General features: G+C 47.5%; 1 protein-coding gene across 2 annotated transcripts in view; it reads right to left on the bottom strand.

The window, feature by feature from the left end:
* Positions 1-17,857, bottom strand: part of HM13 (histocompatibility minor 13) — a 43,452-nt gene that overhangs the window by 9,876 nt on the left and 15,719 nt on the right. For both annotated transcript variants that reach the window (XM_032218800.1, XM_032218801.1), the window contains 8 exons: positions 13,247-13,335; positions 11,675-11,760; positions 9,903-10,028; positions 8,654-8,711; positions 7,257-7,340; positions 6,126-6,162; positions 4,522-4,624; positions 3,177-3,262 (listed from right to left, as the gene is read on the bottom strand). In XM_032218800.1, coding sequence (XP_032074691.1) covers positions 3,177-3,262; positions 4,522-4,624; positions 6,126-6,162; positions 7,257-7,340; positions 8,654-8,711; positions 9,903-10,028; positions 11,675-11,760; positions 13,247-13,335 — 669 coding nt within the window. The remainder of the gene's footprint in view (positions 1-3,176; positions 3,263-4,521; positions 4,625-6,125; positions 6,163-7,256; positions 7,341-8,653; positions 8,712-9,902; positions 10,029-11,674; positions 11,761-13,246; positions 13,336-17,857) is intronic.

Raw genomic sequence — 17,857 nt, 5'->3', positions numbered from 1 at the left:
AACCACAAGGAGGAGGGCCTTCTCAGCAGTAGCCCCGGCCCTTTGGAACGAGCTCCCCGTGGAGATTCGTACCCTCTCCACCGTCCAGGCCTTCCGCACTGCCTTGAAGAACTGGCTCGCCCGTCAGGCCTGGGGACAAGGATAGTTCCCCTCCCGAATGTTGTATGCATGTTGCTCATTATTTTATTATGTGTTGTTGTCTCAATGTTGTATTTCCCCCTTCCCTGGTTTTCTGTGAGCCGCCCTGAGTCCCCTCAGGGAAAAGGGCGGCCTACAAATGCAAATAAAACCTATATAAACCTATATGTGGTTTATGTGAAATAGAATAGAATACAAAATACGGGATGGAACATATGGAAAAGAATGGAATAGAATAGAAAATAAAACACAGAACAGAACACATGGAATGGAATACAAAATACGGAATGGAACATATGGGAAGGAATGGAATAGAATAGAATATAGAATAAAATAAAATACGGAAAGGAACATATGGAATAGAATAGAATGGAATGAAATACAAAATATGGGATGGAACATATGGAAAGGAATGAAATAGAATGGAATACAAAATACGGAATGGAACATATGGAAAGGAATGGAATAGAATATAGAATAAAATAAAATACAGAATGGAACATATGGAATGGAACAGAATGGAATGGAATACAAAATACGGAATGGAACATATGGAAAGGAATGGAATAGAACACAGAATAAAATAAAATAGAAAATAAAATGAAATATGGAACGGGACATACTGAATGGAATGGATCTTGGAGGTCTTCTAGCCCAGCCCCCTTGCTCAAACAGGAGACCCTTTCAGACAAGTGACTGTCCAGCCTTGTCTTAAAAACCTCCAGTGATGGAGGCCCCGCAACTTCTAGTGGCAAGCCGTTCCACTGGTTAATTGTCCTCACTGTTAGGAGGTTTCTCCTTAATGCCAGCTTGCTTCTCTCCTTGATTAGTTCCCATCCATTGTTTGGAGACCAGAACAGAGTTGGAAGGGACCTCGGAGGTCTTCTAGTCCATCCTCCTGCTGCTCATCCAGGAGACCTCCCATCCCATTCTGGACAAATGCCTGTCCAATCTCTTCTTAAAACCCTCCAGGGGATGGAGCCACCCACAACTCCTGGAGCCAAGTCAGAAGACCAACTTCAGTCTCCCACGCTAGGAAGGGAAACTGAGATATCTTGAAGGCCCCAGGCAGCTTATCAGACTAACCCAGGGCCAGATCCCCGTCCCATCTTAAGCCCCTCTTGGTGACACCCCCCCTCCAGGTTTCCCTCATGGGAAGAGAATCACAGAAGAAGCTTGAAGAAGACGGGGCAAGTGTCCCACCTAGGAAGAAGAGCTAAGCAGAGTTGGGAGGATGAAATCCTGGAATGGAAGGCCACCACAAATCCCATGGTGCAGAGTAGATGGGGAGATAAAAGGCCACCGTCAACAGAAGTTGATGGGCAAGCCAAACCCATAACGTTGCAAGACGACGAGGTGGACATCTCCATATGGTTTCTAGGAGGTGTCCCCTGGTTGAAGGTGGCCCTCCTATTGGGCCGGTTCTATTAGCTCAAGAGCTTCTCAATCTTGGAGACTTTTTAAGAGAGGTGGACATCTCCATATGGTTTCTAGGAGGTGTCCCCTGGTTGAAGGTGGCCCTCCTATTGGGCCGGTTCTATTAGCTCAAGAGCTTCTCAATCTTGGAGACTTTTAAGAGAGGTGGACATCTCCATATGGTTTCTAGGAGGTGTCCCCTGGTTGAAGGTGGCCCTCCTATTGGGCTGGTTCTATTAGCTCAAGAGCTTCTCAATCTTGGAGACTTTTAAGAGAGGTGGACATCTCCATATGGTTTCTAGGAGGTGTCCCCTGGTTGAAGGTGGTCCTCCTATTGGGCCGGCTCTATTAGCTCAAGAGCTTCTCAATCTTGGAGACTTTTAAGAGAGGTGGACATCTCCATATGGTTTCTAGGAGGTGTCCCCTGGTTGAAGGTGGTCCTCCTATTGGGCCGGTTCTATTAGCTCAAGAGCTTCTCAATCTTGGAGACTTTTAAGAGAGGTGGACATCTCCATATGGTTTCTAGGAGGTGTCCCCTGGTTGAAGGTGGTCCTCCTATTGGGCTGGTTCTATTAGCTCAAGAGCTTCTCAATCTTGGAGACTTTTAAGAGAGGTGGACATCTCCATATGGTTTCTAGGAGGTGTCCCCTGGTTGAAGGTGGCCCTCCTATTGGGCTGGTTCTATTAGCTCAAGAGCTTCTCGATCTTGGAGACTTTTAAGAGAGGTGGACTTCAACTCCCAGAATCCCCCAGGAGAAAGGAGACCGGCGGGAGCAGAAGGTGGAGAATTTCAGGGTAAGGCTGAAAGCTCCACCTGTGGGACTAATGTCTCCCACTTACTACTCCACTCCCAAAAACCAAGCATCAAAGGACGTCCAGAAATGTCCTGAAGAACCTTCCTGCTGGACGTATCTCAACAGGTGCCATAACTCTTAGAAATGGGCCATGAGATGCCTGCCTGCAAGCTCAGATAGCACGAAGGACCCCACAGTCCTCCTCCTCCTTCCCCCTCCCTTTCCTCTCCTGTCTTCCTCCTCCTCCTCCTCTTCCTCCTCTTTCCTAGAACTGATGACGTACCCTAGTTGGGTTATGAAACGTCTGCAAGAAAACCACCAAGCTCAGAGAGCACCAAAGACCCCACACTCCTCCTCCTCCTCCATGGTCACGTGATCAAAATCCCAACGCTCGACAACTGGTTCACATTTACGACGGTTGCAGTCTCCCGAGGTCATGTGATTTTGGGCTCCATTCTGGTCGTAAGGCGAGGACTACCTGTAATCTGGGTTTTGAGCCTGTGGGGGAGACCCTCGCTCACAGAGGAGGCTACTCTCTAGGGGAGACGGCCCACCCCCTTCTGCAGACTACCGGGGAGGGGGATCCTCATCTCAGCACCCACAAACACTGCATTCCCTTAGCGCCCGCCTAATGGTCATAAAAACAGGTCAGCCTCGTGGATTAGGCCCATCCCAACTTATAACCATTAATGGAGAAGCTTCCTTATCACCACATCAGTCACATGGCTACCTCGACTTTACGACTGCCGTTGATGCCTACAGCAGAAATGCCGGGCTCTGTTGTGTCCGTAAGTCGAGGACTTCCTGCACCACACACATTGGACTCACCTGAACAAGTCGGTCACTTCTCCTTTGACCAAGGCAACCAGAAGAGGGAAGCCGATGCACGCCGGGACCAGGTACAAGAGAGCTGGCTGGGGAAAGAAGGCCAAGAGGAAACTTCAGAGCGGGAGGGGCAGAGCAGAGGGAATCAAGGCCCAGCCTGTCAAGATACACCTGTTCTGAGTGAGGCTTCCCCAGAGCACGAAGCAAACTCCTTGTCCCGACAAAACAGCCGAGGTGGCGCAGTGGTTAAATGCAGCACTGCAGGCTACTTCAGCTGACTGCAGTTCTGTAAAGCGGTTTACAGAGTCAGCATATTGCCCCCCACAGTCTGGGTCCTCATTTTACCCACCTCGGAAGGATGGGAGGCTGAGTCAACCTTGAGCCGGTGAGATTTGAACCGCCGAACTGCAGAACTGCAGTCAGCTGAAGTAGCCTGCAGTGCTGCATTTAACCACTGCGCCACCTCGGCTCTATTTTCCATCTTTATAGTTATTTTTTTCTTAATACATAAACGATATCTTCCGTTGCCCCTTCAAAGTTACACCAAATTTTCCTTCCTTATTTTCTCCATTGATATAAACAGCATACACCCCCTAATTTAATTTAAAAATAAGAGAGCATTTCTTTCAATTTGTTTCTACCATTTCAAGGGAGGATTTACGGTCACAGACCTTATCTGGCTTGGAGAGCTGCCAGGCCGATCTCTGCAAAACTTGGCCAGGAGCCTCGGAGAGTCCCGAACCAATTAAGCGAATTAATGGTCTCCTGCAAACTCCCCTCCCCTTTCGCTCCTCTTTTATTCCCTCTGGGAGGGGCCATTCACCGTCCACCTGTGGCCTTCTTTATTTCTTAATTAGTTACGTAACAAATTCTCTTTAGTCTACTAATGTAACTCTCTTTATGACTTGTGGACTTCAACTCCCAGGATTCCCAACCCCACTGCGGCCTTAAAGGGACACATTAATGGCATTATAGAGCCGAGGTGGCGCAGTGGTTAGGGTGCAGTACTGCAGGCCACTTCAGCTGACTGTTATCTGCAGTTCGGCGGTTCAAATCTCACCGGCTCAAGGTTGACTCAGCCTCCCATCCTTCCGAGGTGGGTAAAATGAGGAGCCAGACTGTGGGGGCAAGTTGCTGACTCAATTTGCTAAAAAAAAATCTGTAAACCGCTTAGAGAGGGGCTGAAAGCCCTATGAAGCGGTATATAAGCCTAATAAATAAATAAATAAATAAATCTGTGTCTTCTCACGGTCCTTTCCAAGGTTGGTTTCGTTCCTGAAAAACCTGGGCAGCTCCTACAGCCTGGTCTGGGGGAGGGGGTGGGGTGGGAGCGGTCCATCAAGCTCACCTGAGCATGTTTGAAGACGTGCATGATGAAGATGGTCACGCTGAGTCCAAAAATGTAGGCCACGAAGCTGGTGTAGAAGTACGTGTGGGTGTTTTTCTTCAGGCTGTCAAGAAAATCAAAGGGGTGGGGGGTGGGGGGGTTAGGACAGCCCAGAACCCAATACAAAGCCACAGGTTGAGGACCCAAAGGGCAAAAGGTGGCCAGGGAACAACAAGAATGACAGTGGGAGAAGGGACCCTGGAGGTCCTCTAGTCCAACCCCCTGCCCGAGCAGGGGACCCTATACCCATTTCAGGCAAATCTCTTCTTAAAAACCTCCAGTGATGAAGCACCCACAACCTCTGGAGCAATTGTCCTCACTGTTAGGAAGTTCCTCCTTATTTCCAGGTTGAATCTCTCCTTGCTCAGTTTCCATCCATTCTTCCTTCTCTGGCCTTTGGGGGCTTTAGGAAATAGCTTGACCCCCCCCCCCTCGTCTCTGTGGCAGCCCCTCAAATATTGGAAGATACTCTCCTGTCTCCCCTGGTCCTTCTCTTCCCTAGACTAGCCAGGCCCAGTTCCTGTGACTGTTCATCGTATGTTTTAGTCTCCAGGCCTTTGATCATCTCAGATAGATTCAGATTAACAAAGTTGGAAGGGACCCTGTAGGTCATCTAGTCCAACCCCGTCCAAGCAGACCCTACACCATCTCTAACAGATGCCAGTCCAGTCTCTTCTGGAAAGCCTCCAGGGATGAAGCTCCCACAACTTCCGAAGGCAACTTCTGTTCCATGGGTTGATGGTTCTCACTGTGAGAAAATCTCTCCTTATTTCTAGGTTGAATCTCTCCTGGTTCAGTTTCCATCCATTCTTCCCTGTCTGCCCTTCAGGGGCTTTGGAGAATAGGTTGACCCCCTTCTTCTCTTGGGCTGCCCCTCAAACACTGGAAGATGCGATCATGTCTCTCCTGGTCCTTCTCTTCCCTAGACCAGCCAGGCCCAGTTCCTGCAACCGTTCATCATATGTTTTAGTATCCAGACCTTTGATCATCTTAGATAGATTCAGATTAACAGAGTTGGAAGGGACCTTATAGGTCATCTAGTCCAACCCCCCCTCCCAAGCAGGAGACCCTGCACCATTTCTGACACCATTCCAGTCTCTTCTTGAAAGCCTCCAGGGATGAAGCTCCCACAACTTCTGAAGGCAACTTCTGTTCCATGGGTTGATGGTTCTCACTGTCGGGAAATTCCTCCTTATTTCCAGGTTGAATCTCTCCTTGGTCAGTTTCCATCCATTATTCCTTGTCTGGCCTTCGGGTGCCTTGGAGAATAGCTTGACCCCCTTCCTCCTCTCTGGGGCAGCCCCTCAAACATTGGAAGATGCTCTCCTGTCTCCCCTGGTCCTTCTCTTCCCTAGACTAGCCAGGCCCAGTTCCTGCAACCTTCCATCGTATGTTTGAGCTTCCAGTCCCCTCATCCTCCTAGTTGCTCTCATCCCAACCTTTTTCTGCTCTCTGTCCTATTTATGCTGGAAAGGTGTGTGTGTGTGTGTGTGTGTGTGTGTGTGTGTGTGTGTGTGTGTGTGTGTGTGTGGGGTTTGTGTGTTTTCGATTGGCAAAGGATTTACCTGATATCAAAGCGCAAGAGGAGAGCGATGAAGATACCTGGAGGGAGAGGAAGTTGGATAAAGTCACCATGAATCTTAACATTTTTCAGTCCAGTTTTAGGATGTCAGCTGCACAGTCTCAATCCAACAGTGGCAACCGGCCCACAGCGCCCCCTTGTGACTATAAATGCGGACACTCCTTGACTTACAAACACCATGGAGTGAAGCAAGATAAGCCGAATGAGTTTTGCCCCGATTTATGGCTTTTCCTGCCGCAGACGTTAAGCGAATCGCTACAGTTGCTAAGTTAATAATGTGGTTGTTAATTGAATCTGGCTTACTCATTGACTTGGCTGCTCACGGTTGCAGAAGGAAGGAAGGAGGGAGGGAGGGAGGGAAGAAAGGAAGGAAGGAGGGAGGGAAGGAAGGAAGGAAGAAATAGAAAAGAGGGAAGGAAAGGGAAGAAGAAAGGAAGGAAAGAATGAGGGAGGGAAGAAAGAAAAAGAAAGTGTGGGAGAGAAAGAAGGAAGGAGTGAGTGTGGGAGAGAAGTAAAGGAAGAAGGCTGGGTGAGAAAGAAGGAAGGAAGAATTGTGGTGGCAGAGAAAGAAGGAAGGAAAGAAGAAAGAGAGAAAGAAAGGAGGAAGGAGAGATGAAAGAAAGAGAAAGGAAGAAAGAAGGTAAGAAAGAAAGGAGAGAGGAAGGAAGGGTGGGAGAGAAAGAAGGAAGGAGAGAAAGAAGGAAGGAGAGTGTGGGAGAGAAGGAATGGAAGAAGGAAGGAAGGAAGGAAGGAAGGAAGGAGTGTGGTGGGAGAGAAAGAAGGAAGGAAAGAAGAGAAAGAAAAAATGAAAGAAAGAAAGAGAAAGGAAAGAGGGAAGGAGTTAGGGAGGAGAGATGAAAGGAAGGAAGGAAATGTGGGAGAGAAAGAAGGAAGGAGTGAGTGTGGGAGAGAAGGAATAGGCGGAAGTAAGGAAGAAGTGTTGTGGGAAAGAAAGAAAGGAAGGAAGGAAGGAAGGAAGAAAGAAAGGAGGGAGAGGGAGGGAGGGAGAGAGAGAGAAAGAAAGAAAGAAAGAAAGAAAGAAAGAAAGAAAGAAAGAAAGAAAGAAAGAAAGAAAGAAAGAAATTTATAGCAACCCTGATAGATTTTGCCTTACCCGGAATCACAATGTCTCCCAAGCCCAGCATGGCAAAATTGTCGGCTTCCAGGCCCTTCTCCAGCAGATCTTGAGGGAAAACCACTGCAGGGGAAGAAACCGAGAGAGAAAGAGAAAGAGAGAAAGAAAGAGAAGCTGGTTGTGAGGAAGACAAATGGAAAAACTCAAACAATGGGCCCATCTCAGGCGGAGAAGGAGCCCCCACAACTTTGGCACAAAAGATATCAAAGTACATTTGGTTCTGGGCTGGGAGGGGTCTTTTAGCCTTAGAAAAGTGAAAGCCCCTCGCCTCTAAAATAGGGGTCACCAACCTTGGCCCCTTTAAGACTGGTGGACTTCAACTCCCAGAATTCCTCAACCAAGCAAAGCTGGCTGAGGAATTCTGGGAGTTGAAGTCACCAGCCTTAAAGGGGCCAAGATTCCTGCCTGGGGAATTCTGGGAGTTGAAGTCCACCAGCCTTAAAGGGACCAAGGTTTCTGGCTGAGGAATTCTGGGAGTTGAAGTCCACCAGCCTTAAAGGGGCCAAGGTTGGAGACCCTTCCTCTAAAGTCTCAGGGAATAGGACCAGGTAGTCCTCGACTTACGACCAGTCCCTTAGTGACCCCTTGACATTCCCGCCAAGACCCCTAAATGTATTTTACGACCTGGTTTTGAAGCTGTTAAGCAAATCACGGCAGCTCTTGAGCCAACCACCCTGTCATTAAGTGAATCCAGCTCCCCCCCCCATTGACTTTGCTCATCCCTAAAGTTAGTTAAAGGGGATCACTTGACCCCAGGGTTGCAGAGACCGTCATAAATACGAGCCAGTTGGCAAGCGGCCAAATTCGGATCATGTGACTGCGGGGATGCTGCAACGGTCGCTAAGCGTGAAAAACTGTCATTTAAATCCCTGTGTTTTAGTGCCATTGTGACCGGTTACTAAGCAAGTGGTCGTATGCCGAGGACCTCCTGTTATCTTTTTTTAAATAATACATATTTATTTTATTTTAATATAAGGAATCCATTATCCATTAAACAGTGTGTCAATGTGTACAAACATTTCGTGCCAACAATTAAAATTTACCACCCTATTCATTATTTAATCTATTCTTATCTTAATTCCTAACACCTTAAATGTTTGATACTATAACAATCCTCCTCATTACTTATTTAACTAACTAACTCACTCACTCGACGGGGGATGCTGCAACGGTCGTTAAGCGTGAAAAACGATAATTTAATTTTCCTATTTTCGGTGCCATTGTGACTTCCGTCACTAAGTGAGTGGCTGTATGTTGGGGACTCCCCCGTTACCTTGAAGGGACCCACCCAATTGGGGAGGGGCTTCCAACTTCAATCGGGGTCAGCTACCCGTAAAAGGTTTGGTGGGTGGGTGGGGGGCTCCGTATCTACTCACGTTTGATGGGGGCTTCAAATGACTTGGCCACAGTCACCATCACGTTGGTGCCGAAGACCTTTGGGAGGGAGGAAATGAAAGAATTAAAGAGAAGCGAGAGGCAGGCGGCCATCCATCAGGTGCAGCATGACTGCAGGGAAGTCTGTTTCTACCGTACTTGGGAGCTTTTTGGAGTCCAGATTTCTCGGATGTTGAGCTACGCCGATCTACAAGGGTGGAGGTCCTCACACTCCGACCGCCCTTCGTGGTTCCCACGTTCCCATTCCACTCGTCCTCCCTGGCCACCATCAAATGTCTCATCCACCACCCTCTTTTCCCAGAGAAGTTGATTTCCCCCCCTACAAAGAGCTGGGTTAAGGAGACGTTCCTGCAAAACGCACAGGAGACAGAGAGTTCTAGTTCTGCGTGAAAGTTCTAGTTAGGCACGAAAGCCATCTGGGTGACTCTGGGCCAATCACCAGGAGACAGAGAGTTCTAGTTCTGCATGAAAGTTCTACTTAGGCATGAAAGCCATCTGGGTGACTTTGGGCCAATCACCAGGAGACGGGGAGTTCTAGTCCTGCCTTAGGAACGAAAGCCATGTGGGTGACCTTGGGCCAATCACCAGGAGACGGTGAGTTCTAGTCCTGCCTTAGGCATGAAAGCCATCTGGGTGACTTTGGGCCAATCACCAGGAGACGGTAAATTCTAGTCCTGCCTTAGCCATGAAAGCCATCTGGGTGACTTTGGGCCAATCGCCAGGATACGGGGAGTTCTAGTCCTGCCTTAGGCACAAAAGCCATCTGGGTGACTCTGGGCCAATCACCAGGAGATGGTGAATTCTAGTCCCGCCTTACGCATGAAAAACGGCTGGGTGACTCTGGGCCAATCACCAGGAGACAGTGAATTCTAGTCCCGCCTTACGCATGAAAGCCGGCTGGGTGACCTTGGGCCAATCACCAGGAGACAGTGAGTTCTAGTCCCGCCTTACGCACGAAAGCCATCTGGGTGACCTTGGGCCAATCACCAGGAGACGGTGAGTTCTAGTCCTGCCTTAGGCACGGAAGTTGGCTCAGTGACTTTGAGCCAGCCCCTCTTTCCCAGCCCAGCCCAGCGGTTGTGAGGAAAATTCATTCCCGCACCTCGAGTTACTTATAAAAACTATTTTAAAAAGGCGGGGACGAAAAGCTCATAAACCAAGAACGAAGACTGTTGTCTGTCCGGAGGACCTCCTGAGCCTGGGAATGAAACTGCAGGGCCAGGGGCTCACCCAAAAGACGTCGTAGATGAAGAGGCCTCCGAGGAGGATGCAGCCCGTGCTGACGTTGTTGAGGTGCAGCAGCTCCACCCCGTTGAGAGAGAAGGCCAGGCCGAAGAGGTTGTTGGCAATCCAGTGCTGGGAGAAAAGAGGAGAGCTGCCATGAATCAGGCTTCCCTCACCCACATCCCACCCCCTCAGCCCTTTGGTCCTGCAGATCCCCCCGTCTGCGGCCTGCTCAAACTGCCCAGCCACGGAATAACAGAGTTGGAAGGGAACCTGGAGGTCCTCTAGTCCAACCCCCTGCTCAAGCAGGAGACCCTTACGGAATTACAGAATAACAAGACTTGGAAGGGACATTGGAGGTCTTCTAGTCCAACCCCCTGCTCAAGCAGGAGACCCTTAGAGAATTACAGAATAACAAGAGTTAGAAGGGACCTCGGAGGTCTTCTAGTCCAGCCCCCTGCTCAAGCAGGAGACCCTTACAGAATGACAGAATAACAAGACTTGGAAGGGACATTGGAGGTCTTCTAGTCCAACCCCCTGCTCAAGCAGGAGACCCTTAGAGAATTACAGAATAACAAGAGTTAGAAGGGACCTCGGAGGTCTTCTAGTCCAGCCCCCTGCTCAAGCAGGAGACCCTTACGGAATTACAGAATAACAAGACTTGGAAGGGACATTGGAGGTCTTCTAGTCCAACCCCCTGCTCAAGCAGGAGACCCTTGCGGAATTACAGAATAACAGAAAAGTTGGAAGGGACCTTGGAGGTCTTCTAGTCCAACCCCCTGCCTAGGCAGGAAACCCTACACCATTTCAGACAAATGGTTATCCAGCATCTTCTTAAAGACTTCCAGTGTTGGGGCATTCACGACTTCTGGAGGCAACTTCTGTTCCACTGATTCATTGTTCTCACTGTCAGGAAGTTTCTCCTCAGTTCTAAGTTGCTTCTCTCCTTGATTAGTTTCCACCCATTGCTTCTTGTTCTGCCCTCAGGTGCTTTGGAGAATAGTTTGACTCCCTCTTCTTTGGGGCAACCCCTCAAATACTGGAAGACTGCTATCATGTCACCCTGGTCAGGGTGAATGGTTGGAGGCTAAAACAGAAAGAACAATTGCAGGAATTTAGGTATGTCTAACTAGACATACCTAATTCCTGCAAGTGTTCTTTATATCAGGCCTGCAGCCATCTTTCCTTTTGGGTCTCTGGCCTGCCACACTTTCTATTCTTCCACTATGCATTTTTTATTGTGGGAAACTGGGAGGGGAGGATTGTATGGAGTTAGATGCTATGCAGCCATAACAACATTCTTTCTAGAAAACCAAGGTCATCATCCTTAGTCTTTGCATCTCTGCACCTGACCGGAACGGGATGGGTGGAAGCTGCCAGCGTGGCAGTGGGAGATTGGACCATGGGATGGACTTGTGGGTGGGGGGGGAAAGATCTTGAACTTCCAACAGGGTGGGGAAAACCGGGAAGCTTTCAGATTCGGGTTTTCCCAGATGTGCCAACGTGGCTCTCTTAATAAATTGGAACTTTTGAGGAATCCTTTGCCTCGGACTCTGATTTAATTCTGGATGCTATTTGGAACCCTGACACTTTTATGTTTGAGCCTCCAGTCCCCTGATCCTGCTTGTTGCGCTTCTCCGCACTCTTTTTAGAGTCTCAACATCTTTTTTTTACATCGTGGCAACCCAAATTGGATGCAGGATTCCAAGTGTGGCCTGATTAAGGCCTGATAATTAAACACTAGACATCCCACCTGCCTCGCCCGCAGGTCGGCCTACCTTCCTCAACAGGTACCAGACTCCCACCACGCTGCTGACGACCAGGCAGACGAGATCCTTGGTGTCAAACTCGTAGTTCACAATCTCTGCAACGAGACCATAAAACATGCCATTTATTTATTTATTTATTTATTTATTTATTTATTTATTTATCTATCATCTATCTATCTATCTATCTATCTATCTATCTATCTATCTATCTATTATCTATCTATCTATCTATCTATCTATCTATCTATCTATCTATCTATTTTATTAATTAGACTTATATACCTCTTCATAGGGCTTTCAGCCCTCTCTAAGCGGTTTTTACAGAGTCAGCATATCGCCCCCACAGTCTGGGTCCTCATTTCACCCACCTCGGAAGGATGGAAGGCTGAGTCAACCTTGAGCCGGTGAGATTTGAACCGCTGAACTGCAGATAACAGTCAGCTGAAGTAGCCTGCAGTACTGCACCCTAACTACCGTGCCACCTCGGCTCACGGTCACTTGCGTGAGGCGATGCTGAAGCTGACCTACCTCAAGACGAAGGAAGGTGACAAAAGAAATGGGGGATCTTGTTTACAAAGATCCCTTTGGGAGATAGACCAGAAGCCAGTGGATCCTTAAGGAAACTAAGGGAAAATGTCAGCCAAATGATGTCAAAGGAAGTTGGGCATGAGCCCAGGGGAGCCCCCTACTCAAATCCCACCAATAGCTGCCACTCTTGTCAATCAACAAGGCGAAAACTGCAGGTCTCGTCAATCTGAAAAGAAGGGGGTGATTTTTCCACAAAGGAGGGGGAGGGAGGGGAAGACGTTATTATATTTGAAATATATTTATAAGTATTGAAGTGATTGGAACACCTGATTCTGATTATTTGGCTGGGTGAGCGAATACTTTTGGCAATATAGTGTAGCTTAGATTAGTAGGTAGATAGGGAAACAATAGGTAGATAGGTAAGCAGATACAATAGATCATAGATAGATAGATAGATATAGATAGATAGATAGATAGATGATAGATAGATAGATTGATAGATAGATGATAGATAGATTGATAGATAGATGATAAATAGATAGATAGATAGATAGATGATAGATAGATAGATAGATAGATAGATGATAGATAGATAGATAGATAGATAGATAGATAGATAGATAGATAGATAGATAGATAGATAGATATGGATGGGTGGTGGATGGATGGATGAATAGACAGACAGACATTACAGACAGATGTAGATAGATAAATAGATATCGATTAGATAGATCGATGGCAAGATTGATGGACAGATAGATAAAGAAATAGCAACTAATAAAGTTTTGCTGTTCTTTTAAATTCACTCATTGGCCGCAAAACAACACAGCCAAGAAAGATGCTGACAGCATTTCATTTCATTTATTTCATTTATTAAATTTATAGGCCGACCAATCCTGGAGGACTCCGGGCGGCTTACAACGAAAGAAGAAAAAAGAAAAGCAAAATAAATAAAACAACATCACACAAGCAGAACACACAAGAAGCAGGAAACCAAGATTCACAGAGGAAACAAATTCTCCACGCTTTGTCTGTAGAAGGGATCAAACTTACCTTCTTTTGCTTCTCCGGAGCCTTGAGTAAAAAGAAGTTGATACTGTTTGCTGGGAAAGCTGGTTGGGAAGAATTTATTCATCACGGGGCTGAAATGAGATGGGAGGAAGAGGAAGGAATGGTGAAAAAGGGAAGGAATCATCGTTTTAAAAGGCATAACGAAGAAGGGCAGCTGTATGGAAGTAAAATCAAAATCCCACAAAAATGCCTTTATAAAGCTAACTAAAGGAGTAACAAATAGTTAGAGCAGTGTTTCTCAACCTCAGGCACTTTAAGGTATGTGGACTTCAACTCCCAGAATTCCCCAGCCAGCATGCAAATAAGTGTTAAGGTGTGTGGGCTTCAACTCCCAGAATTCCCCAGCCAGCAGGCAAATAAGTGTTAAGTTGTGTGGACTTCAACTCCCAGAATTCCCCAGCCAGCATGCAAATAAGTGTTAAGTTGGGTGGACTTCAACTCCCAGAATTCCCCAGCCATTATACTAAGATAGCTGAAGTTGTAAAACTCAAGAGAATTATAAACATGGAAAAATGGAGCCTTGCAATGACGCCATAAGTTCTGAGTTAATTTAGCGATTATAAATTAAGAAAATTTATAAGGTAAAGGTTCCCCTCGTTCATATGTGCTAGTCGTTCCTGACTCTAGGGGGCGGTGCTCATCTCCGTTTCTAAGCCTGCGCTGTCCGAAGACGTCTCCGTGGTCACGCGGCTGGTGTGACTCAACACCGAAGGCGCATGGAACGCTGTTCCCTTCCCACCAAAGGTGTTTCCTATTTTTCTACTTGCATTTTTTAATGTGCTTTCGAACTGCTAGGTTGGCAGAAGCTGGGACAATAGTAGTAGTAGTAGCAGTTAGACTTATATACCGCTTCATGGGGCTTTCAGCCCTCTCTAAGCGGTTTACAGAGTCAGCATATCTCCCCCAACAATCCGGATCCTCATTTTACCCACCTCGGAAGGATGGAAGGCTGAGTCAACCCTGAGCAGGTGAGATTTGAACAGCCGAACTGCTGAACTAGCAGTCAGCTGAAGTGGCCTGCAGTACTGCACTCTACCCACTGAGCCACCTCGGCTCTCTCGACAAGCAACGGGAGCTCACTCCGTTATGCGGCGCTTGGGATTCGAACTGCCGAACTTTCTGATAGGCAAGCTCAGCGTCTTAGCCACTAAGCCACCGCATCCCTAACAGGAAACTTGATATGGTCGCCCAATTCACTCAAGGTAAATCTTTATTTTAATTTTTATCTTAATTTTACCCTAGTAAAATCTTCCACACCCATGATGACAATCAAACCAGGCGCCAGGTTGTAACTGGGGGGAAATGGTCCTTCAAATAACCCTCAAATTATAAGGGATTTAAAGGTGACAACTAACACCTGGAGTTGGGGACACACACACAGACACACAGACACACACAAATCAGCACCGAATAGGAATGGTTTCTGGAGGGATTTGTAAGCCCCTGAAGGCAGCACAGGAAGCAACGGATGGGAATTAATCAAGGAGAGAAGCAACTTGGAATTGAGGAGAAACTTCCTGAGAGTGAGGACAATTCACCAGTGGAACTGCTAGCCACCAGAGGTTGTGGCTGCTCCATCCCTGGAGGATTTGAAGAAGAAACTGGACAGCCATCTGTCAGAAATGGTATAGGGTTTCTGATCCGTGGACCACTGGTAGTCTGCGAGAAAATTTTGGTGGTTCGCAAAAAAATTATTTGCATTTTTTTTTAATATTGCACTAAATCCGGGGTCCTCAAACTACGGCCCCTGGGACGGATACGTGCAATGAATGCTTGTGTTGCTGCAGAGAGTCTCCCCCTTGGGGGTCTTTTTGTGCAGGTCGGAGGGGGGCAGAAATTCCGAGTTGGGGTCTGCTTCAGCCTCCTGGTGGGGGGCTTTGGGCGAAGGCTGGAGGGAAGCACCGCTGGTGGAGAAGAGCCGGAGGGCCTCGTTCCAGTGGGACTGCATCATGATTTCGAACTGGCTGACCACCTCAGCCCGCTGAGCCTCCAGGCGCCGATACCTGGCCTTGCTCCTAGTCCTCAGTGAGGTGCTTCTGCTGAGCCTCCTTCTCGGTCAGATCCAATTTGAACTGAGCTCTTTTGCCAACTCTTTCTCCTGGGGGCTGCTTAGCTCCTGCGACAGCTTCCTGTTGGGGCCCTAAGGAGCCCGGGGGGGGCTGGCAAGGAGGGGCTGGCAAGGCGCCACGCAGTATGAGTGACAGCAAGTTGGCCACACCCGCCCAGTCACATGACCACTTAGCCACGCCCACCCAGCCAGTCATATTAGTGGTCCATGGGGTTTAAAATTATGAATTTGGTGACCCCTGGATGAGAAGACCTTCAAAGTCCTTTTCAACTCTGTTATTCTCAATTATTAATTTATAATCAATATTCTGATTTAAAACTCCCCAGAAAAATCAGTGTTATTCCCTGCCCCCCCCCAGCTGGGTGAGAGATTCCACCAGGGGATGCAAGGCTGTGCACCCCCAAATTCTGCCCTAGGATTGCCAATCAACAGTTTTCATTAATCCTATCAGCAAAACCACGCAAGATAATCCTTCGTTTTTGGGTTGTTAAGGCACTTTTAAAAGAGTTTTTTAAAAAGAGTTTTTAAAAGAGAGCTGGCCTCCAAAGATGGCAGATGTTCTCCACCCACATGTAAATATTCTCATTCCTGGTGACGGAGAGGTAGCTCGGCAGCCAGCTGGGTGCCCGTTTCCCATCTGATAAAGCAGTTAACTATTAAACGTAAAAGTCCCTGCCAGGATTTTAACCTTTCCTTTATGTGCAATAATCAACCAAGGACCTTTATTTGAAAGCGATGGGGCCTCCGAAAGTGATTTTGCTTTCACTGAGCCCAAAGACTTGATTTTCTGCGCTAATAGAGAAGTGGGGGAGGGGGGGAAACTAATCTAACAAAATGAAATTAAACAAAGAGAAAAGTAAAAACTTAACACTTAGGCAAGAAAAATCAAAAGTCCACATATCGACTGGGTGAAACCAGGCTTAATAGCAGGAAATGTAAGAGGGATCTTGGAGTCTTAGTGGACAACCAGCTAAATAGGAGCCAGCCGTGTGCAGCAGCAGCAGCCGAAAAAGCCAATGCAATCCTCAGTTGCATTAACAGAGGGATACAATCAAGATCAAGGGAGGTGCTAACACCACTCTATAAAGCCTTAGTAAGGACACACCTAAAGTACTGCATCCAGTTTTGGTCACCACACTATAAAAAAGATGTGGAGACTCTAGAAAGAGTTCAGAGAAGAGCAACCAGGATGAAGAGGGGACTGGAGGCTCAAACATACGATGAACGGTTGCAGGAACTCAGCCTGGCTAGTCTAGGGAAGAGAAGGACCAGAGGAGACAGGAGAGCATCTTCCAATATTTGAGGGGCTGCCTCGGAGAGGAGGAAGGGGGGGTCAAGCTACTTTCCAAAGCACCCGAAGGCCAGAGAAGGAATAATAATGGATGGAAACTGATCCAGGAGAAATTCAACCTAGAAATAAGGAGGAATTTTCTGACATTGAGAACCATCAACCAATGGAGCAGAAGTTGCCTTCGGAAGTTGTGGGAGCTTCATCACTGGAGGCTTTCAAGAAGAGACTGGACTGCCATCTGTTACAAATGGTGTAGGATCTCCTGTCTGGGCAGGGGGTTGGACTAGCAATAGCAGTTAGACTTATATACCGCTTCATAGGGCTTTCAGCCCTCTCTAAGCGGTTTACAGAGTCAGCATATCGCCCCCACAGTCTGGGTCCTCATTTTACCCACCTCGGAAGGATAGAAGGCTGAGTCAACCTTGAGCCGGTGAGATTTGAACCGCCGAACTGCAGTCAGCTAAAGTGGCCTGCAGTACAGCACTCTAACCACTGCGCCACCTCGGCTCTTAAGATGACCTCCAAGGTCCCTTCCAACACTGTTACTCTGTTATTATTCTGTTATTCAGAAGTTGTGGGAGCTTCCATCCCTGGAGGCTTTCAAGAAGAGATTGGACTGCCATTTTTTTCAGAAAAGGTGTAGGATCTCCTGCTTGGGTGGGGGGTTGGACTAGATGACCTCCAAGGTCCCTTCCAACACTGTTATTCTGTTATTATTCTGTTATTCAGAAGATGTGGGAGCTTCCATCCCTGGAGGCTTTCAAGAAGAGATTGGACTGCCATTTTTTTCAGAAAAGGTGTAGGATCTCCTGCTTGGGTGGGGGGTTGGACTAGATGACCCACAAGGGCCCTCCCAACTCTGTTAATCTGTTAAATAGCAAGAGAGGTATAAATAGGGATACTCCAGGGACAGGATGAGCATGATTCACTTAGGAAAGGTAGTCCTTGAGTTACGGCCGCAAGGGAGCCTGCTCATCACTGCCATAAATCCTGACAGTCCGCTTACCATGGAACCAAATTCAGGTTTTTGGACATTATTTTTTGCAGCTGTTGTTAAGTGGCTCCTGCAGTCATTAATCACCCCAAATGGGTTTGTTTAAAATGCAGTTTTGTGTAGGATGTGTTTCGGTGTGTACAGTTAGTCCTTGACTTATGATGGTAATAGACCCTGCCCATTATAAGCCATGAAAGTCATAAAGTGGGTCACACAAACGACCTGATTTTTGTCACTTGT

This window comes from Thamnophis elegans, chromosome 5 (assembly GCF_009769535.1).
Source record: "Thamnophis elegans isolate rThaEle1 chromosome 5, rThaEle1.pri, whole genome shotgun sequence".
Classification (NCBI taxonomy): Eukaryota; Metazoa; Chordata; class Lepidosauria; order Squamata; family Colubridae; genus Thamnophis; species Thamnophis elegans.
This window is presented reverse-complemented; position numbering and strand designations above follow the sequence as displayed.